Here is a 22877-nt window from a genome sequence, read left to right on the forward strand (position 1 = left end):
GTTTTCACATTTCACTTCCTGTTCAACAGTCATGTGCTCGGTATCTTCCTGGGCACATCTACAGTACTGCCGATTCATAAGACGGACACTCACAATCATTAATACTTGTGTGCAATAATTCTGGCTATGGGGTGTTACAGTTGATTGATATTTCAAAATATTTTCTTTAATTATTGAAAATACGTTCAAGGATATATCGAATTTATGAAGCAAACTTTTAAATGCAGTGCCGTATAGGAAGTTTTACAGCATACCTCACATTATTCACATAAAAGTCCAGTTGACCTGCCATTTGCAACCAGAAACCAGTGCAGGATCTCAGTGTAAACTGTTCAGAGTAATTTAGCTTTGATCGGCAGTGTTCTGCTCTTTGCTTCTCTCCTGCAGGCCAAGATCTCGTTCTGCGACCTCTGAATAGGCAGAGGGCAGTGTTGCCGTACTGGTGGATACGTCTACAGCCTGGTTGCCAGCTGGACCTTGTGAACCAGGACTAACTCTGTTCTCAGCCATAAGAGGACTGGTCAGACCCAGACTGCTCAGAGCATCCAGTGTGCCATCAGGGTCCACCATTATATCAATCACTGGGGATTGAAAGTTCAAGATAAAGATATTTAATGAGTGTATTTTCTGATATAGTCATTTACTAAGGACAATTAATCATTCAGTCAAATAATAAATAAATATACAAACAATTTATACTCCTTGGAACTTTACAGGATTGAGACTCTCAATGGAGAACAGTATTTAACAGCTTTTAAATTCAAGCACTTTATATATACCCTTTATATATATATATATATATATATATATATATATATATATATATATATATATATATATATATATATATATATATCCTAGCGTGCATACAAAAATACCGAAAAAGACAAAAGAAAAAGTAAAGCATGTATATAAACTCAAATGCTACATACTAAAATACTTACTACTTTTAAATTACTGTTTCCCCAAAAAGTGAAAAATGTCAGATTTACTAGCAGTCAACAAACCTGTGTGTATACTACATAAGAATTATAATTTTTTTAAGAACTTTGAAATTAATACTTCTAGTTTTAAACATTGCAACTGTTAAAATAGAATGATTTCTGAAGGATCGTGTGACACTGAAGACTGGAGTAATGGCTACTAAAAATTCAGTTTTACTTTTTAAAATGTATTCAAACAGAAAACAGTTCTTTCAAATTGTAATATTTTACAATATTGTTGTTTAACTGTAATTTTGATCAAATAAATTCAGCCTTGGTGGGCAAAAGAGTCTTCTTTCAAAAACAATAATCTTACCAACCCTAAACTTTTGAACGGTAGATTTTAATAATAATAATAATAATAGATTTATCTATTAATAAATGTTTTACAGTTAACAAAAACTTAGTGATTTTTGGTAATGATGCCAAATAAAGTTCTCTAAAGGCTGGAATAAGCAGAATGACTCAAAATATGAACAGATTTCAGAACACTAGGCATCATACGCCTGCTGACTTTGTAAATGGTTGCAGAGAAAAACTGGGCAACATTCACAAAACAATTGAGGATCACACACTAGCAGACTTTCAAGTAAACACTTTAAAATAAGGAAAAGGTTTATTATAGTCTACCTTTATATATATATATATTTTTTTTTTTTAATTCACATACACTAGTTCACAAAGTTAGACTATAATGACACTACTTCTTTTGCTGGGTCTCATGAGGATATTGCATGGCAGACGTTAAAAGTATGAACAAGACCAGAACAGCTCAGTACTGCTTACCTAGCAGCTGTCGTTCCACTCTCTTCAGATTCTGGAGTATGGAGGAAATGTCCTGAGAGTGATCAAATAAAAATGACTCAATAGAAATCCATCATTGGCTGCCAGAACATAGATATAAGCAAATTAACTTTTTTAAACTTTTTATAAACTTATTTTTTCTAATAATGTAGCTGTAGCTTTTCATTTCAGTTTCATAACAGAGGTGATTTTGGTTTAAATCATTAAATAAATATTATAGCAGTGTAACTTGAGTATGTTCCCTTTTATTTTCTGTCAGTGTTTGGCCGTTGTGGTCATTCCTCCACTGCTTAACAGCTTCTACATTTCAGAAGTTCCAAGAGTTCAGTTCAGGCCAGCCTGCATTACAGCGTTAGATTTACTGGCCTGTCACCGAGCAGAGGTGGTGCGCCTCAGGCCTAATCTGAACGGTGACAAACCATGAGTCAAAAGCTCAGTCTAATTAAACTGAGAGATCCTCAGCTGAAGCGGCTGTGATGTATGAACTCTGAAATCTACCAAAACATCAGGACAGCTTCAACGTCAATGGATGAAAAATCTATCTCATTCCAAGAAAAACACCTGTGCAAGTCCTCAGACCTTTACATTTAAATGGATATCTATCTATCTATCTATCTATCTATCTATCTATCTATCTATCTATCTATCTATCTATCTATCTATCTATCTATCTATCTATCTATCTATCTATCTATCTATCTATCTATCTATCTATCTATCTATCTATCTTATAAATTCTGGCCTGAATTTGCAACCATGTTACTTGCAACACACTCAACGATTCAATTCAGTTAAAATGATTTTTTTCTTTAATTTTATTAATTGTACCCAAAACGACTTACAATGACTTACTTTTAAGTTACCTGAAAACAACAAACAAGAAAGGTAATTCTAAGATAGACTTATGTATCCTATGACCTATTTTTGGGATTATTAAAAGTAATTAAATATTTAATTTGAAAGAAATCTTTTATTTGATCTCCTCAGTTTGATGGTCAGTGGCTTCTCACCTGATTAGAGGTCTTGAGAAGAGGCACCTCATTCTCTGCCCGCAGTTTGCTTTCGATCTCCTCCCACTTTCGGTCTTTGTCTTTGAATAAAATCCTGCATGAACAGTAATAAATCAAAATGTGGCCTTCCAAAAGACCTTCCAGAACTAAACTATGAATGCTGCACATAATAATGTCAAAGATGCACAAGGATCATTGTCATAAATATTCCCTGGAGACAATTTTAACTTGCACATAAAATGCAAAGAATTCAAATAAAAAGGGGCAGTCAATTGATTACATTTTAAATCAAACTCATTACACAACAATTGATTATAAATTATGAAAATATTTTTTTTAATTATTGATGATAGTAAATTAAAGTTGCATTCACAGTCTTTATAAAAACTAAAGCTATGCACATTTTGTGGGGTGCAAGAGCAGTGTACCTGATTTTGTTGGCTGTCTTTTCCATGGCCTGTTTGATTTTTGCTGACAGCTGGGAGACCGATGCCAACAGCAAACTGTCCTGCACACCCTGTGAATACAAAATAAGCAGACAGTGGCACTTTTGTTATGCTGTCACTGTAAGAAATAAGATGCATTAAGAGACACGTGCCAAGATACCGCTTTCTGTTATAACACAAAACAAGCTGTAAGATTTTTGAGATTCAGAAGATTTACCTCCTCTCTGCTCCAGGTCCTGCGGCGGATGGCGCGGGAATCCTGACTGCTGATAGCACCGCGAGATCTTAGTTCCACACTTCTACCACTGATCTCTGGAGCGCTGCCCAGAACATCCTCAAACACACGGCCCTCAACCTGAGAGAGGCAGCGAGATCATCACTTATATTACTGATTACACACTGTAGTAATATTTTGTTATTTTCTATATTGAAATCGTCAAATATACATCTAGAAATCCAGTGTTTAAACAACGTTTGAATGCAATACTGGTAAAGCATGTCCACATGCATGCATTATTGTCCTATAGTCTCAAAATAACAGCACTGAATCATGATCTCTTAAACCATCAACATGCCAGCACACATTTAATTAACTATTGAAATAATTCTGTGAATAATACACAGTATGCAAAACCAAAGTCCTTCACAGCTTTGTCGATATGTATTGATATAGACCTCTACAGGCACCAAATCATTAAATGGTCCATATAAATATAGAAGGCTCTGGTAATGATGTTGCTGTATTCTTACTGAAGCTGCGGGAGCAGAGGAAGGACTAACGGAGTCAATCTCTCCAGCAACATCATGGATCTCACGCGCTAACATGGCCAGATCCTTAGCCAGGTCTTGACTGATTCTGTAACAATAAAAAAAATAAAAAAAATTAATGATCTAAATCAATTATTTACTAGATCAGTTATTTGTATTATGAGTAAAAGTTGATTTTGCCTGTAATACAAAGGTAGTTGATAGGACTTTTTAAGGCATAAGTAGTGATGGGCAGTAGCATCACTAAAGATGAAGAAGCTATTAGTGTTGTTTGGAGAGGAGAGAGCAGAACAGGATCAGGAAAGGACCTGCAGTGCTGCTGCACCATGTGTTGGATCGCTGCCCACAAGGCTACAGATCTGATACAAGCTATTAGTTTGAGTTTGAATCAGCTGGAGTTGTTCCAACATACACTGCTGTTTAAAAGTTTGGGGTTGTAAGATTTGTTTGGTAACACTTTGCAATAAGGTTCATTAGTTAATGTTAATTAATGTTAACTAATATTAACTAACAATGAGCAATAGATTTGTTACAGTATTTATTCATCTTTGTTGATGTTAATAAAAAAGTACAACTGTTCATTGTTAGTTCATGTTAGCTCAGTTCCATGTTGAAGTGAAGTGAAGTGACATTCAGCCAAGTATGGTTACCCATACTCGGAATTCGTGCTCTGCATTTAACCCATCCAACGTGCACACACACAGCAGTGAACACGCACACACCGTGAACACACACCCGGAGCAGTGGGCAGCCATTTATGCTGCGGCGCCCGGGGAGCAGTTGGGGGTTCGGTGCCTTGCTCAAGAGCACCTCAGTCGTGGTATTGAGGGTGGAGAGAGCGCTGGACATTCACTCCCCCCACCTACAATCCCTGCCGGCCCGAGACTCGAACCCGCAACCTTTGGATTATGAGTCCGACTCTCTAACCATTAGGCCACGACTTCCCACTTGTTCCCACTAATGTTGCAATTAATATGAACTTTGCAAGTATTTTTCATGCTAACTAATGTTAACAAATGGAACCTTACTGTAAAGTGTTACCATTTCTTAAAGATATTAAAAGCAAAGATAGCTGACAGCAGAGGTTTATAATGTTACAAAACATTTCTATTTCAAAGAAATGCTTTCTAATCATCAAATTATTATGAAATATATATCACTGTTTTCTATAAAAACATTAAGTAGCATAACCAAGTCACAAAAATGAGAACAAAATCAGCATATTCGAATGATTTATGAAGGATCACGTGGCACTGCATACTTGAGTAAAGATGCTGAAAATATTTAAAATATATTCAAATAGAAACGGTTCTTTTAAATTGTAATATTTCATAATATTACTGTTCTGATGTATTTGTATTTATCCAATAAATGCAGTTTTGTGAGCATAAGAAACTTCTTTCCAAAACATGCCAAACATTACTGACCCCAAACGTTTGAATGGGAGTGTAAATGACTCTTTGCACACTGAGAAAATTCAATAAAGACTCTTTTAAATAGAGTTTTGTGCTGGCTTCCTATAGAAGTGTTTTGCCCTACCAATATACGGTGAGGTAATGTCACATTATTATTACTTTATCACCACAACAGACAAATGCACAACAAAGTGCAATATGATATTTTTGTTGAGCATGTTTTTTAATAAACAATTAATTGAACAAATCACAAATCCGCAATTGAACAAATCACATTTTTAAATGTAACAAATTATGAAGTTGTTTCAATGTAGTAGGCTATAGAAGCTAGTTCTAGCTTCATCTTATTCTTAGCTTATCAAATTTTTGTAATTAGTAGCTTAGTTCGTATTATTTTTGCGTAGCTAACCCAACACTTGCTGTTATCTATTACCTGGCGATTTCCTCACTGTGGGCGGTCCAGTCTCTCATGTAATCATCCTGTTCTCTGCTAGACTGGTGTCGTAACATGGAGATGCCTCCAGGGCTGGGTGTTGAAGGGGCTGAACCCCCTAGCTGCGTCACCCGTGGAGCCATTGGACGCGGGCGAGAGTGTTGAGTGGGGTGACGGTTGGATCCATACTCATCCTCTGAGGTAGAAGTGTATTCGATAGGTACCCGGCGCCACCTTCCACCAGCTATAAGGAAGACGTATAACAGAACAAGATTGTTTTATTGAAACATTTGCAGCCAATTATCCTTTCTAGTACATTTTTACCCAAAAGTCTGACCTGCAGGTGTACTTTGAACATATGGAGTACCAGGACACTTATCAGGCAGTTTGGAAGCACTGTTAGCTCTTGCTCTGGGGACCGCAACAGAGGAAGAGGATGCTGTAGAGCGGAGACCAAGCCGCAGTGCGCTCTCTGGGGCAGAGCGTGGGATGAAGCCCCTGATCTTGCCTGATGTAGCCTCTGAGTCACTCCGAGCTGAAGGAGAGCCCACTCGTGGCCTCCTTGGCTGGGCAAGGGCTTCAATCCGAGAGAGGGTCCTTCGCCCAGCTGAAGGCCTCGATGCAGAACTGGCAGTAGAGGCCTCTGAAGCAACAGACATGCGATCGACATCAGCAAGGTCGGTGTCAGAAGCTTCGCCCAGTCGTGCACGGCGAAGAAGGGAAGCCCGTGTGGGTCTGGGTCGTGGAAGAGTGGTTGGTTTAGAGCTGGCAGGTGCAGGAGCTACAGTAGACTTTGCTCCTCTGGTTTTGCCACTTGTTGGCTCTGCCTTAGAGCTGGTATTTTGACCCCGGCCCTGAGGTCGTTTCACCGAGCCGTCCTGGGTAAGAGAAGAGCTCAAGTCATCGTCTGTCAGGTCGAGAGACGTCCAAGCCCTGGAACTAGAGGTTTGAGCTTTGCCTTTTCTTTCTGTGGCACTGGTGTTTTTATTGGTTGTTTCGCGGCCCGGACCTCCGGCTGATCGTTTCCTTTGGGCTGTCTTACGCCCTCCTTCTCCTCCAGCGTGGCTGACCGTGCTTGTCGTGTCAATGTCAGATTCAGGTGATACAGACCCCTCCAAGGAGTAGCTCAGTGGATCTGCAAGGTCTGATAAAGTGGTTTCCAGAAAAGCAGCCACAGCCTCTGAGTCTTTTAGCATGGTGGCAGAATCAATTCCCTCATTGATGACTCCCATTTCCCTGGGCTGGGTTGAGGCAGTGGGTCCATCGATGCAAGGTAGGGGAACATTAGCAATTGGCCGCTCCACTGTAAAGCTCTCTTGCCTTAGTAGCGGTTTCCCTGTCTTCTCTCTGTCCTCATCTGCTTTCTTTCGTCTCCCATCATCTTGTTTCTTCTCGATCTGTCTAGCTTGAGCTCCTTGTTGACCAGCTTTACTTGGGATTCTGGGTGGAGTTGGCTTATTCACTTTGGACCGATCTATGTATGTGCTAGTTGAGGTCATTCCTGAAACTCTTTGCCCTGTTTTAGAGATTCTATTGAGCTGATCTACTTTCTCCTGAAGTTCTAGATCCTGTTTCTCTGATGAAGGGACTTTCTGCCTGGATTGGCTCCGTGTGCCCTCAGGAGCCAGTGGATCCATTGCAGAGTCTTCAGAGGGGAGCTGTGGGAGGGTCCTTCTTTTACGTTCAGATGCACTGATATCAGCTGTTGAAACAAAAGAGAATCTGTCAAAATCTAACTGTAACACAAAACCAAAGTGTTTTAGAAATTTGACAGTCCTTGAACCTTTTTCATCTGAGGAAAGCATGGTGGGTTCAGCCCCGGATCCCTCAGGATCAGTCCGTATATGACTTGTAGCTAGACTAGCCCACTGTGAGACCCACCTTGGACCTCCTACTACAACCAAGTCATCTGGTAGCACCTTAAAATAAGAATGGACAGCAAATGTAATTTTTTATTTTAATCTGAGAAACAAATGATTGAGACAACTTAAACCCGATTCGGACGGTAATTGTTTGTCATATGGACGTCTGTAAAAATTAATTTACATATCACCTCAGTGATAAAACTCATGGATTCGGATAGTGATTTATTCACAGTGGAGGAGCGAGTTCTGTGATCCTGCGAACCAGAGAACCAGTGGCCAGTCACGTGATTGTGTGCTGTAAATAAAATTAATTTTATTTACAAATTTATTCTTATTATTGTGTAAAATGTATTTTAAAATACTTATTATGTAAAATATATTCTTATTATTCCAAGCATATTTTATAATGTATAATCCTATTTATTATTTGATTATTTAAATCTCCTGTTTAAAAATAGGAAACTACGCGCTATAGTTGTGTATAATTATACGCAATATACTGTATATCCGTTATTATACACATTTTAAAATTGTATTGCATACTTGCCGCTGCCATAATAAAGTCCCATATCGAATGTTTACGTGCTTTTCTTCTCTTTCTGCACTCACTCCTGTGGTGGAGAGGTTATGAAGTATTATTCTTTTAAATACTCTCCAGCATTTCAGAAATAAATATGTATGCAAATTACACCGAAGTACAACAGTTACCGTACATTCAAAAAGGGTTTAAACGCTGAATTTTGAATCGATTTCTTCTCGTAAACTCAGAGATGTGGATTCGGACGGCAATTAAATTACCACACAACCTTGGTGTTTGTCAAAAAACTGTGGGTAATTTGGCCGGGGATTTTCACGGGGGTGGTGAGAGAAAAACACAGACGTCCTGGATTCGGATTTAAATCACCAACTACCCCCTGTATATGGTGAAAATCACTTACGTCCCCCTGAGAAACAATTACCATCCGAATCGGGCTTTAGAAAGCTTTGTTGTTCCAAGAAGACATAGTGTCTTATGAAACTGATATAGATGATATTTACAGAATATCTTCAAGGATTTTATAATGTCTTCAGAAAAGTCCAGTTATTACTGATGTACCTCTGCACCGACATAACCAGCTTGTCTGGTTTCAATTGCTCCAGATCTTGGACAGATGGTTCCTCTATCTCTCTGGTGTTTTGGAAAACGCAGTTTAGTCAGTGCTTGGTTATCCTCCACCCCAAAAACCTAAAACATAGCACACAGCATCATTATTGCATATCAGCAACTGACTGAATGCTGTTTTACAAAGGATTCCAAGTCTATCACTTTTGGCATCTTCAAACAAGGTCTACCTTATCAATCATACGCCTGGCCTCTTCCTCCTCAGCATTGCCATTTTCCAGCTCAATGGTGTAGGTCCCTCTATCGCTTTGGTCATCTATATATCCCCTATTTGGAGTCTCTTGAGACCCAGTGCTTTGCTCTCTGGGCACGTTGGCTTTCTGTGGTGAAGAACGGTGAGCTCTTTTGCCAACTTCACCCCCTACTGGTGCCATCTTTTTAGCTGCAGATGATGGTTTGTGCTGGAAGAGATCTTCCCTCCCACAGAAAGGCCCTTCTGTCCTCTGCCCCCCCTGCCTTCCTCGGAAACACTCCTGCAGGAACGCCCTCCGGCTACTGAGCTGATCTCCTAGTGCATTCTCTGAGTCACTCTGTGTGCCATCCTCATGTTTACTGCCTGAAAAAGAGGAAGCCAAACATACAGAAGGTTGGTTGAAAGCACGTGACCAATCTCTTGTGACTGCAACCAATGGCATCCAGAAGGCATTAAGTCATTTATAAGTCAATGATATTCCACTCATTTTTTTTTTGTTAGCATCTATTAATTTAGTAAAAAAATATTTTAAAGTATGCTTTTTAAAGTATATCATTTAGTAAAAAAAAAATTCAAAATGACACAACTGTCCTGATATTAAAAAAACAAATTATTCAAAAAAAATGAAATTAAGAAAATCTAGTGTTGTTTTTTTTTTTTTTTAGGGAAAACAAAACTTTTAGACTACTAACTACTGTACTGATGACACCTGCAGACCTTTGTGGCTCTGTGTTAAAGTCACACAGTCTCTTAAAATATACTGTAAAAAAGATGGTGACATTTAAGGTAAAATAGCGGCAGCTGTGGATGCCAGAACTTTACCATAAAAAAATATGGTAGCAACATTTTAGGTTTTACAGATTTAACTTAAAATCACAGTAAAAAACAAACAAACAAAAAAAACGTATTTCATTTACTGATATAATGTTAAATATACCAAAGTACTGAAGTACTAAAACCTAAATTGTATCATTATAACACACTGATAACCATCAGGTCACATAATAAATCAAAGCTCATCACAAGCTTTGTATCAAATATGTATATATAGAAGGTGGACAGTGTCATTCACACAAATACTAAACACCATCATGGTATGAAATAATGCAATAAACGTGCATTTAACAATATTAGATATTAGATAAAACCCTAATGTACACAGCTGGTAAGAAAAAAAAGGTAAAAAAAAAGAGGAAACAGTTATTTTGACGGAAAACAAAACTTCAAATATGGAGTGTCATACAGGGAATTGTGGGAATGTAAATTTTCAAATTTCCAAAAACCTTCATTTTAACAGTATATTGCTGTAAAATTACATTACATGTAATTACAGTTATTCACTACGGCAACTACTGTTAACCAATTAACAGGTTTTTACTGTAGCATTTTACAGTCTTTTACTGTTAAAATTACATTTTTTACAGTGTATCAGATAATTTGACTCTTTTTTAATGACAACACAAGGTTATTTCCAGTTGTAAAATTTCATGTGGTGCAACTCATCAGACAAGGTAATGGTATTTATGTATTAAATTAGTATTATGTATTATGTTACAACCCGGATTCCGGAAATGTTGGGATGTTTTTTAAATTTGAATAAAATGAAAACTAAAAGAATTTAAAATCACATGAGCCAATATTTTATTCACAATAGAACATAGATAACATAACAAATGTTCAAACTAAGAAATTTTACAATTTTATGCACAAAATGAGCTTATTTCAAATTTGATGCCTGCTACAGGTCTCAAAATAGTTGGGACAGGGGCATGTTTACCTTGGTGTGTAGCATCTCCTCTTCATTTCAAAACAGTTTGAAGACATCTGGGCATCGAGGTTATGAGTTTCTGGAGTTTTGGTGTTGGAATTTGGTCCCATTCTTACCTTATATAGGTATCCAGCTGCTGAAGAGTTTGTGGTCGTCTTTGACGTATTTTTCTTTTAATGATGTGCCAAATGTTCTCTATAGGTGAAAGACCTGGACTGCAGGCAGGCCAATTCAGCACCCGGACTCTTCTACTATTAAGCTATGCTGTTGTAATAGCTGCAGTATGTGGTTTTGCATTGTCCTGCTGAAATAAAATTGCATTGTCCTTCCCTGAAATAGACGTCATCTGGAGGGGAGCATATGTTGCTCTCAAACCTTTATTTACCTTTCAGCATTCATAGTGCCTTCCAAAACATGCAAGTTGCCCATACCATATGCACTTATGCACCCCCATACCATCAGAGATGCTGGCTTTTGAACTGAATGCTGATAACACGCTGAAAGGTCTCCCTCCTCTTTAGCCCGGAGGACACGGCGTCCGTGATTTCCAACAAGAATGTCACATTTGGACTCGTCTGACCATAGAACACTTTTCCACTTTGAAACAGTCCATTTCAAATGAGCCTTGGCCCACAGGACACGACGGCGCTTCAGGACCATGTTCACATATGGCTTCCTTTTTGCATGATAGAGCTTTAGTTGGAATCTGCAAATGGCACAGCAGATTGTGTTTACCAACAGTGGTTTCTGGAAGTATTCCTGGGCCCATTTAGTAATGTCAATGACAGAATCATGGCAATGAGTGATGCGGTGTCGTCTGAGGGGCCGAAGACCACGGCATCCAATAAAGGTCTTCGGCCTTGTCCCTTACGCACAGAGATTTCTCAAGTTTCTCTGAATCTTTTGATTATGTTATGCACTGTAGATGAGAAAGCCTTTGCAATTTGACATTGAAGAACGTTGTTTTTAAAGTATTCCACAATCTTTTTATGCACTCTTTCACAGATTGGAGAGCCTCTGCCCATCTTTACTTCTGAGAGACTCTGCCTCTCTAAGACATCCCTTTTATAGCTAATCATGTTACAGACCTGATGTCAATTAACTTAACTAGTTGCTAGGTGTTCTCCCAGCTGAATCTTTTCAAAATTTCTTATTTTTTCAGCCCTATGTTGCCCCCATTCCAACTTTTTTGAGACCTGTAGCAGGCATCAAATTTGAAATGAGGTCCTTTAGTGGATAAAAGTGTAAAATTTCTCCTTTTAAACATTTGTTATGTTCTCTATGTTCTATTGTGAATAAAATATTGGCTCATCTTGAAAGTCTTTTATTCAAATTTAAAAAACGTCCCAACATTTACAGAATTTGGGTTGTACATTATACATTGTGTTACATATAACACAATTTACAGTATATTTACATACGTATATTTGCGTATGTAAAAAATATATATATTAGATTTTTTGTTACTTTTTACCTTGAAATATGTGTTTAAAAACATCTAGACACTTTTATTATTCATTTCTGACCCTTATGCACAGCATCATACAAATAGACCCAACAGTAACTCCTCACTCCTTCACCTTACCTCTAAGACTCCTCAGCTGAACCGGCACATCACTTTTCACACTGTCTCCATCATCCTCAGCAACAGATTCAGAGCGAGCTAATGGCAGCTCATTCTGTGCCAGCCAGTCTGCCACCTTTACCTCCGCTGCCACCATGGCAGCCTGCAAGGCACTCAGCTCCTCGCCTGCCCCTCTTTTCGGCCGCTGTCGATGGTCTTGAGATCCCTTTGAATTTCGCTCTTTGCCCTTCCCCGAAGCCATAGTGTCAAACTCTATAATGAAGGAGGCATGTCCATGTGCTCCGCCCTCTGATGCAGGGATTGTGGAAGCTGAGGCAACTGCCTCTAAACTAGTAGGGAGGCTTTCGCCGGTGTCTCCCCCTACTGGAGGAGTCTCCTTACAGGGGATCTCAAAGTAGCTTGGCTCCTGAGTCCCTAAATTCTGCGTTGTAGATCCTGGCCCTACCTGCGGCTTTGTTGCAGTGTCCTTATGGCCTGCATGAAAGCATAGTAAAATCAAATTCATGAAATCTGACCAAATGAACTTGACAGCAATGTACACTCTCAGAAAAAAAGGTACAAATGCTGTCACTGGGTCAGTAACTTTTCAAAAAGTGCACCTTTGTGCCATATGCACCCCTAAAAGGTGCATATCAGTACATTAAAAGTACATATTAGTACCTCAGGTGTACATATTATTATCTTAATACTGCATATTAGTAGGTTTTGAAAGTGTACCACCCCAGTGACAGCTTTTGTACCCTTTTTTGAGAGTGTATCTCACCTTCTTCACATCTAGTTTGTTTTTGCTCAGATGCCTTTGCATCATGCTTCCCAGAATTTTCATCATCTGCATCCCCATCACCCCACCAAGAAGGCTGTCCATAAAGAGGGGTTCCTCTGTGGAGCACAGCTATGTCTCCTGTTGAAAAGTTTAGATACTTTGAGTTTGGTAAGCTACATGTAGCTGTTTGTAAACTCACATACAACCCATCTTCTACTCACCTGGCACTTTCTCTTCTGGTTTTGGTGGTGTTTCTGAAAGTCTAGCCTCAGCATCTTTTCCTTCCTCTGCCCCTTTGGCCTCTGAGCTTTTAGTGGTTTCCCCTGATGGCGAAGGCTTCTTAGTTAGCTGAAGCTGACTGGTGAACTTTTCGTGCTGTCCATGAAGGTGAAAGTAAGGAAGTCAAGATAGAATATTAGATACTGTCCTATAGGCCTGACTCATTTTAATCACATATTGATCGAGATTATATCAAGCCTTGAGTCTGTAAAATGTTTTTGAAATAAATCTATGCTCACCAAGGCTGCATTTATTTGATAAGATACAGTAAAAACATTAATATAGTGAAATATTATTACAATTTAAAATAACTATTTAGCATTTTAATATATTTTAAAATGCAAATTATTCTTTTGATAGCAAAGATCAATCTCAGCTTTATTGCTCCAGTCTTCAGTGTCACATGATCCTTTGATGCTCAAGAAACACATCAATGTTGAAAAGAGTTGTGCTGCTTAATATTTTTGTGGAAACTGTGATACTTTTTTTGATGATTTTTTGATAAATATAAAATTGCAAAAAAAACAACAACAAAAAAAAATTATTTAAAATATTTTTTGAATATTATAAATGTCTTAATGTCCCTTTGGATCAGTTTAATGCATCCTTTCAGAATAAAGCTATTCATTTCTTAAACTTCAACCCCAAATTTTTGAATACTTCTGTATTACTGCATTTTTATTACCTTCAGTGCTTCCTCTGGAACATGTAATTCTCCACGCACAACGGTGAATAGGTTGGTATGTAAGATGGGTTAAGGAGAAAACAATATACAGTATATAGAAATAGAAATGCAAATGCAAATGCATCAAAAAAAAAAAAATTGATCCAATCATTATTGCATAGTACACTGTAAAAAATCCAACTCGAAAAAGGTTCAAATTACTGTTTTTGTTTTGTTGGCTCAGCAAATTTCTATGGAAAAGTCAGTAAAACTATGTTTAATACATTTATTCAACCTAAACCAAGTTTCTTTCCACAAACTTAAAAAGTTTAGTTTTGTGAACAAGATTTTGCAAGTTCATACAAAAAAATTCGGCCAACTTATTAAGTTAAGTTAGGAACTGCCCTCCCACTAGCAAATACTAATACCATTTTTTTATGGGACATTGAAGAAAAATGGTTGTTTGGTTATTTTTTTTAATATATATATTTTGAGTCTGGAAATAAAGTATTAGTGAATAATATTATTAATAAATTAAATCATGCCCACTGTATAAATTATAATATATTGTATAGTATATTGTGCACAGCAGTATATTGTGAACTCAGGAAATTATGCTGCCTTCACGACACGTGCTATTGTAATTCTGATAAATACTAGTTTCATCACACACACACACACACACACACACACACACACACACACACACACACAGGAAACGAAGTCAAAATTGAACTGAAGTCTTTCAAAAGCGGGAGGAAATTTAAGTGAGGCAGCATTAAATTGGCGGAGGAAGACTTTTACTGTGAAGTTCGTTAGCGGGTGCTTCATCTCACTAGTTTGCATAATACCCTCAAAGAGAGAACAGAACACAATTAGCCTAATTAGGAGTTTTTTTTATTGAAATGTTACATTTGAATAATACATACATTTAAAAATAATTAGCAGCATGTTTTACGATAAAAATGATCTTTTCCAATCGGGCCAAACCACGCCCCTCAGTACGTGACCTTTGCACAACCTTGATGTGAGTCAACGTCGACGTTCACTTTTTAATGCGGGAGAAACAACTTGAGAAGACAAGGCGTGTTCATCAAGCAGTCGGAGAAAAATCTTTATTAAAGACAAGGCAGCACGTGGCGATAATAATCCAGAGGAATATATATGGTGAGTGATTTTATTTTGATTTTGTTGTACTTTACTTCTGAATTAGTTGATATTAGTTCGTTGGAAAAATAGAAACACCACTAGCAGCTAACTTTACTTTGTAAGTTATAAACATTACTGAATTAAGTGAAATATTTAAGTTTTTATCTTTTGTTGCGATGGATTTTGCTGCACAGTAATATTTTTGAAGTCGTGCACATTCTGTTGACTTCAGCCATATTAGGCTAAGTTACATGGTTCTCCATCTGCTATAACGTTACAGTACTCAAGGGCAGCTAAGAATTCTGATTCATTACTACAACAGTAGTACATTAGATTAATTGATAACGTTCTGAAGAGATAATGATTTTTAAAAATCTCTGTGCAGCAGTTTGTCATACACTAAAAAATAAAAAGCATAAGTATAAACTCATTGTCTATTTCATTGTTCATTCATTTATTTGCCTTTTATGAAACTGATCATTCACTTTGTGTTCTTTTTTTCTTAAACAGATCTACCTTGAGAGCAAACGTCATGCAGTGTAGATACTGTAAATACAATTGTGCCAGTCAAAATCTGCTGCTGAGACACTACAGGCTAAAGCACTGCGCCCAGGCCAACGTGAACCATTGTTGTGCCTGTACCCTGAGTGTGTCTGCTCTTTCAAAACACCAGGTGGGTTGAAAACTCATTTATATAGGGTCCACACAAATTCTGATAAAACAACAGTACAAGCTACATTTAAATGTGACCTATGTGATTATCACAATGTTTGTACTGAAAAAAACTTGCATCTGGGTACACATCTGAAAAGGAATGAGACAGTGCAATGCCCATTTTTGCATTGTAATTTTAAAACTAATGTCTATGTAACATTTCATAGCCACAAGTGCAAACATCACCAAAAATGCAAAATAAGTGATTATAGTTCATCAGTTGTAACTGTCGATCGCACAGACTCTGATAATTGGTTAGATTCTGCTTCAGAATGCTTTGAGGATACATTGCATGATATACATGTAGAAGCTGCTGATGTTGAAGATATTGACAAAATTCTTGAGAAGTTATAGTTCTGTCTGCATACAAAGGAACAAAGAAGCTGTGTATCTAGAAGTGCTACACAGCACATTTTTCAAAGTCTGAATGAAATGCTATACCTGTCTAAACCATCCACAGAAATGTTGTTTCAAACCTGTATGAATTTCTTTCTTCTGCTGAACAGAAAGGGAGATATTTAGAAGAATGTCAGTAACCAGACAGTTTTTGGTACCATTGACTTCCATAGTGTATATTTTTTTTCCTACTATGGAAGTCAATGGTACCAAAAACTGTCTAGTTACTGACATTCTTTTAAATATCTTCCTTTCTGTTCAGCAGAAGAAAGAAATTCATACAGATTTGAAACATGAGGGTGAGTATAATGACAGAATTTTCATTTTAAAGTGGAGTATCCCAAGTCTAAGTTAAAGTCTCTTTAAACGATCTTTAAGGATTCATGCAGAAGTAAATCATAATTAAAATTATTTATCTCCCTCTAGACAACAGACATGCTATCACACAGACACGCTACAGCTTTACAGGGTCTCCCCTTGTACCTCAGGGAGCACGATGCAATATCAAAGACTTGTCTGGTAAGTTTTTAGCTTTTGTTCATGTCATATTTTCATTGATCACTGTTATTTTATGAAATGTGTGGTTATATTTAATAAAGGTGCTGACAGTTTCCATGTGGCTTGTTTTCACCAAGTATTTACATCAGGTTAACACGTACTGTGCCTGTGGCAAGCAGGACGAGGCTGAGAGCCGTGAGAATGGTGCAAGGTCGGTGGTGTGATTGATAAGGCAATTCACCTGCGTGCAAGCACCGGTTTCGATTGTCTCACAGAAGAGCTTTGGATTGATAAAAGGAGGAGCGACGACAGTGGAGGATAAAGGCTTGGACTATTTACATTATGTTTTGATTATGTTTGAGCGACAGTCCTCTGTGGGGAGCTGCCGCTTTTACTTTAGTTTTGTGTTTATTTATAATTAAAGTTGTGAACATTTGCCGGGTTCCTGCCTCCTCCTTCCTGGGGTTCAGCTCCAACACAGTTAAAGGATCAGGGAAGGAGAAGTCAGAAACCAGCGATCGTTCAAACGGAACTTTGATCATATAAAATTGAAACAGCAGCCCCTCACGGACGACAGCAACACACACATAAATAAAACATACCAAAAATAGTCCAGGCCTGGTCTTCACTCGTCTTGCATTGTTGTCGCTGATCCTTTTAGTCATCCGGGCCTCTTTTGTGAGTCACGAGGCAGGGTGCGTTTTTCCCATGGTTCTTATTCTTGTCCTGCATGTCACAGTGCTTTTTTTTTTTTTTTTTGCTAGAGTTTGAGCTTTGATTTATTTTTTTATTTATACATATGCACAACAATTTTTCATGAAATTTATATAATTCTTAGGACAGTGATTTGTAGGAGACCTACACAAGAGGAGTGAAACTGTGCATCTTTGAAGTCATGGAGGACGATATCTCACAGACAACAAAGACATCATTCTGGAGGAAACTGTGGTCATGCAGGACCTACCTGACTTTCCTTCTGCTTTCATGGTACTCTTTGGACTTCTCTATGCACTGAACATTGAGTATTCAAAAGGACTAAAATACACATTTGAGGCAGTGCAGAACATCTTTGTGGGATTGGGTGAAAAGTGCACCAACAGAGTTCAGTCCCTGAAGAATAAGCTACTTACTGTATAATTTGAAAAGTATTTGTAAAGTTTGTTTCTCATGTGCATTGGCAGTGTTTTGTAAAACTGTTTTACTGTATTGCAGTATTTCAATTTGCAGTGTTGCAAATTACACTTACCAACCAACTTTTGCCTCCAACAAAAATAAATGTTTTGTTAACATTGACTCACTGTTTTCAGTTTTTGACTTGGGCAATGTTATTGTAGTTTCCAGTCGTAACGTATTATTACTTAGTACCAATTTCCAATAGGATTTTTTTGTTCACTCAACTTCAGACATTGAGTTCTACAGACCAAAAATGTTGAATTGGCGCAACTTAAAAAGGTTTGTTAAAAAATAGTTGCACCTCTCCACAAAACTAACAATCTTAAGTTGACCCAATTAAATATTTTTTGTATGACTGACAAATTAATTTTAGTCAGTATAACTGTTATTTACAAAAGTTGAGTGAACAAAAAAAAGCAGAAGGAAATTGGTACTAAGATTTTTTTTGTTGTACTGGCTTAAAATTTTTTACAGTGTAGACTATATGGGCTACTTTTGCATGTTATATTGTGTAACAAATCAAACCAAACAATCAAAATGTAATTTATTTTGCACATGAAAGGATATCATAGCCAAACCGTAGCTTGTCACCCATTTTCAAAGTTATATACTGCTGTTCCTGTATACGTACATCATTAACAAATGTCTACGGAAGAGAAAAGGAGGGCAGGTTTCACCATATGCTTTCCATCATACCAGCGAAGACAAAATTAATATCTATTATGAATGGACACATTTCTCACCCCATTCAAGCTGCCCAGGTCTTTAACTTTATGTTCATCCGTAGCTACTTCATAATTGATGACAGCATGCTGTTTGTCTACACTACGAGACTGGAATTTAAAGAAAAGATCATGTATTATGGGAATAAATAATATACTGTATAACAGATTGGTGGATGCTGGTTCTAGGTGAAGGTGGGCTGGAGGAAATTATGTTTGAATTCTGAGCAAATTTCTGCTTGGCACTTTACACAAGTGTAGAGTCTAAAATAAGTGATCAATTGACTTGTTTGGCATCAGTTTTCTCATAAATTAAAGACAACATTTTTTAGTAACAAGATTGATTGGGAGTGCATGACACATTTGATTGGTTTGCCTATTTTTCATGGTATGTTAAATTTATCTTAGATAATGTGATAAAGCTTCAGAACACAAAAGTCATGGGTGACACCAAAGTGTACCCTGTTTGTGGAATATGCAATATGCACAGTTATAGATCCAGGGAAAAGCTGACTCTAACCTTGAAGGGACAATGACATGATTATCCTGCTTGTGTATGAGTAACAGTGAACAAGTTACCTGTAGCATAAGCTCACAGTCGTCCCGTCCCACGAAGATCATTTCCCGGGGAAGGCGGTGCCTTGTTCCCCCACCACTCACCAAGAACCAGGATGTCAAACTCATCTTGACTTAACCAGGCCTCCTCTTTTCCTCCTGATCTCTCTTTAGGTCATTCTGTTTGACAGGACATAGAAGAACCGTTGCCAACATTGACCAGTAAATGAATTAGACAAGCTCAACTCAACTTGCTTTGGGTGAATACAGAGGAAATAAAGTAATGTATCTACTGTACAACGCCAATACCATCAACTACATATGAGCCTAGTCTTAACTATAAGAAAATAATGGAGCCATACATCTTGGCATGAGCAATGCTTTTCATAAGTTTGTTTTATTTAAAGAGAAGTATATGAGGCAAATACACTCTGTGGAAGTGAATTCCTCCATTCCTGAAAGAATTTGATAATTTATTGCCCAGCACCAGACAAGCAGCTGACTCCTCTAACAACTTAAACAATGCACCTCTCTCTTCTTTAAGGCTTTCAATATTTGAGCAATTATAAATGTCTTTCAGCCAGAAGGGGCATGAAGAGAAACTAAAATTAGTGGTGCTTATACCAATAACAAAGTGCTTAGTAACAAAACCACTCCGAGAATCATTTTTCCACACAATATTTCAGCAATCACGTCGCCTGTTGTTTGTCTAGAATCAAGGCCTCATTCGTGATGTCCTGTTCGTGAGAGAATTCTTTTGAACCTCTTCTTCTCAAGTGAATCTTGAGCCAGTTCACCAAATCAGTCACTGAATCGTTCAGAGCGCTTTCTAATTTCTGTGTTTCAGATACTTTTAGTACACAGAGAACAAAAGAGCACTGGTTTATGAGAATATATAGCCTACCAGTGTCTATTAAAACAAATTGCAAAAACAACCTCTTCGCTCGCGATGAGGATCTTTATGGCTCGTGAACGACTCTGTAGGCTACTGAAGGTAAAGAGATATCTACTAAAATATTGTAGTATAAAAACACCAACAGCAAACAAAAATTAAAATGGCCTTACAATGTTTTTTGCTACCTGGTTGCACCATCTGACTGATACTATGTTGAATATAGGCCTATATGCTAGACAAAACGTTGGGAATGGAACTTGTGATGAAATTGCAGCTGAATTACTTTGCCACAGAATTCTAATTCAACTTCCTGTTGGATGAGGCCAGTTCAATTAACATTCCAATATTACGTTTTGAAAGGGAGTCATGGAGGTCTTCAATACTACTGCAGGCTGACCAACCCTGGGACACTGCATAGTGAAAAGTGATATGACCCAATATGACTGAAGCAATCCACACGAGACAAATAAGTGAGCATGTCAAGAAGATGATGCATCAGAAAAATGAGACAAATTATCCATATATGTTCATTACATCTTCTCGTTGCAGTAATGCCAGAACTTCCATTCTCAATTTTGTAGTGCGAAAAATTTATCATTTCTAGAATGCATAAATAAATATTATAAATATAAAATAAATAACCTGCTTTTCTGTTTATGGAAACGTAGCGTGGTTTTTTAGCCTCTGAGCGTAAATAATTAGTTTAGAATCACCTTATATGCATATGTGCATCATCATCATCATCATCATCTAAAGAAGCAGCGCATCATTTGCGTCTCCGAGTCTCCGCCTCTGCCTTCAAGCATTGGCCTTGTTCTGCACCGGTAATGACAGATCTGATGTTTATTCTAAGAGATGGTCGCTCGCTATACACCCAGCGCATATTTTAATATAGCCTATACGCTTCTCATAACGGTGCGCTTTTATTTACACTATAACGCTCATAAAGAGAAGTAGCCCATATATCGACGCAAGTATAGGCCTAAATATTTTTAAATAAGAGTGCTACTGTTTTCGTCACGCATCAGACGCCCTTAGAGACCTCCAGTCCGTAATAGGCCGGATCGGTCGCCTCTAGAGCTCATGACAGCCAATTACTCATTTCCATCATGCAAAATATTTGCTCTTAAAATTAAAACCGTATACGTGCATTGAAATGGTGGTTAGTATATAAAACACGGTGCATCACTTACCTAATAAATCCCAATGTATTTATTCCATAAATGACACCCGTCTGCTCTTGTGCGCGGAGCAGCGCTGCTCTGCCCATCCCAGGCTGTGGTGCAGCTGCGCGTCTTGACGCACGGTGGCGCAGCGGTGTCAAGAAAGAACAAGATGACAAGCGCTCCTTGTGGTCAGCATGGAAGATTTCAATCATATGGTTGTGCTTACTTGGGTGTATGCGTTTGTCAGCATTTAGACATAAGAAATTAATGCAAAATTATATACGGAAGTAAGCTATAAGCAACTTTTTTTATTATTATTTCAACATTTTTTCAATGTATTACAAACAAGACCTAGAGACTTGAATAACAACAACAAAAGAAAAATAAATATGTACAATTAAACAAATACAACACGTGTATAAATAAAAACTATTTAAAAAAATTGATAATTCCAAACCCCCTCAATATAAAACAATATGTACAAAGCGACAGCATGGTATTCTTACTAATTGTTTTAAAATAAATAAATAGAAGATTTGTAAAACAACACAACAGCACGAAATCAACAACAACAAAAAATAACAATAAAATAAGAATAAAAAAAACATTGGTATGTTTATTTTTGGTTTTCTTCAGCTATTCGCTATTGATGAATTAGACAATAAATTAATAGGCTGCTTTTTGTATTAAGTCACCGAACACTAGATGGCGAAATTGTACATGACACTTGGGTTGATTTCCCCAAATGTGTCAAAAATAAACCCTATATCCTTACTATCCAACATGATGTTTCATTGATTTCTATTTCTTTGACACTCCATTGATTAAAAATTAGGTTTGTATTTTCTTGTACATTTCATATATTGTGTTGACATTTAACTTTTCCTAAGTAATTTCATCACTTGATCAGGCCTCTTTATGCAACACCTAATTTAATAAACGTTTCTAATGATCCAAAACACTTTTTGATCTAAAGGCTTCTGTTGAAATGTTTTAAGTATAATTTTGTGGTCAAAATATAACTGTACCTATGGACTGAAGAGTAAATGAAAAGCAGCCAACAAGTGTCCAGCATATGTGGGAACTTCTTCAAGACTGCTAGAACAACGCCAAGATGCAGAGTTTGCAAAACAGCAGGAACAGATAGATTTGTTAAGGATTATTACCCACAAATGTTGAAAATACTAATACATAAGAACGAGAGTAGCTACTGTTCTCATTCATTTATAAAACCAGCAGTGCAAAAATAAATAAATAAAATAAAAAAATGCTCAAGAGAACTGAAAGTTGAATGTTTTTTGTTTGACTTGTGTTGAACCTTGATCATATAGGCTACATCTGCAAAAGTTGGCAGCAAATATACGTTTCTCACATGTGACGCAGGCTATTATTGATTATTTTCTGATTATTATCAACAAAAATAAGATGCATTTTATTTGAAGAAAACCTGAACCACTGAATCTACCCACTG

At 37.3% G+C, this 22877-nt stretch overlaps 1 protein-coding gene across 1 annotated transcript; it reads right to left on the reverse strand.

The window, feature by feature from the left end:
- Nucleotides 1-342: 342 nt before the first annotated feature.
- On the reverse strand, nucleotides 343-19474 carry LOC306844771 (centrosomal protein of 170 kDa-like; the record flags this gene model as incomplete). The annotated part of the gene is made up of 17 exons (XM_079377152.1): nucleotides 343-581; nucleotides 1770-1821; nucleotides 2798-2891; nucleotides 3226-3314; nucleotides 3461-3598; nucleotides 3994-4099; nucleotides 5860-6103; nucleotides 6197-7778; nucleotides 8821-8949; nucleotides 9057-9442; nucleotides 12433-12906; nucleotides 13196-13333; nucleotides 13417-13570; nucleotides 14160-14218; nucleotides 18624-18714; nucleotides 18812-18901; nucleotides 19370-19474. The coding sequence occupies 17 exons, from the start codon at nucleotides 19472-19474 to the stop codon at nucleotides 343-345; spliced, it is 4170 nt and encodes a 1389-aa protein (XP_079233278.1).
- Between the last annotated feature and the right edge of the window lie 3403 nt (nucleotides 19475-22877).

This window comes from Barbus barbus (genome assembly GCF_936440315.1).
Source record: "Barbus barbus genome assembly, chromosome: 25".
NCBI classification, from domain to species: domain Eukaryota; kingdom Metazoa; phylum Chordata; class Actinopteri; order Cypriniformes; family Cyprinidae; genus Barbus; species Barbus barbus.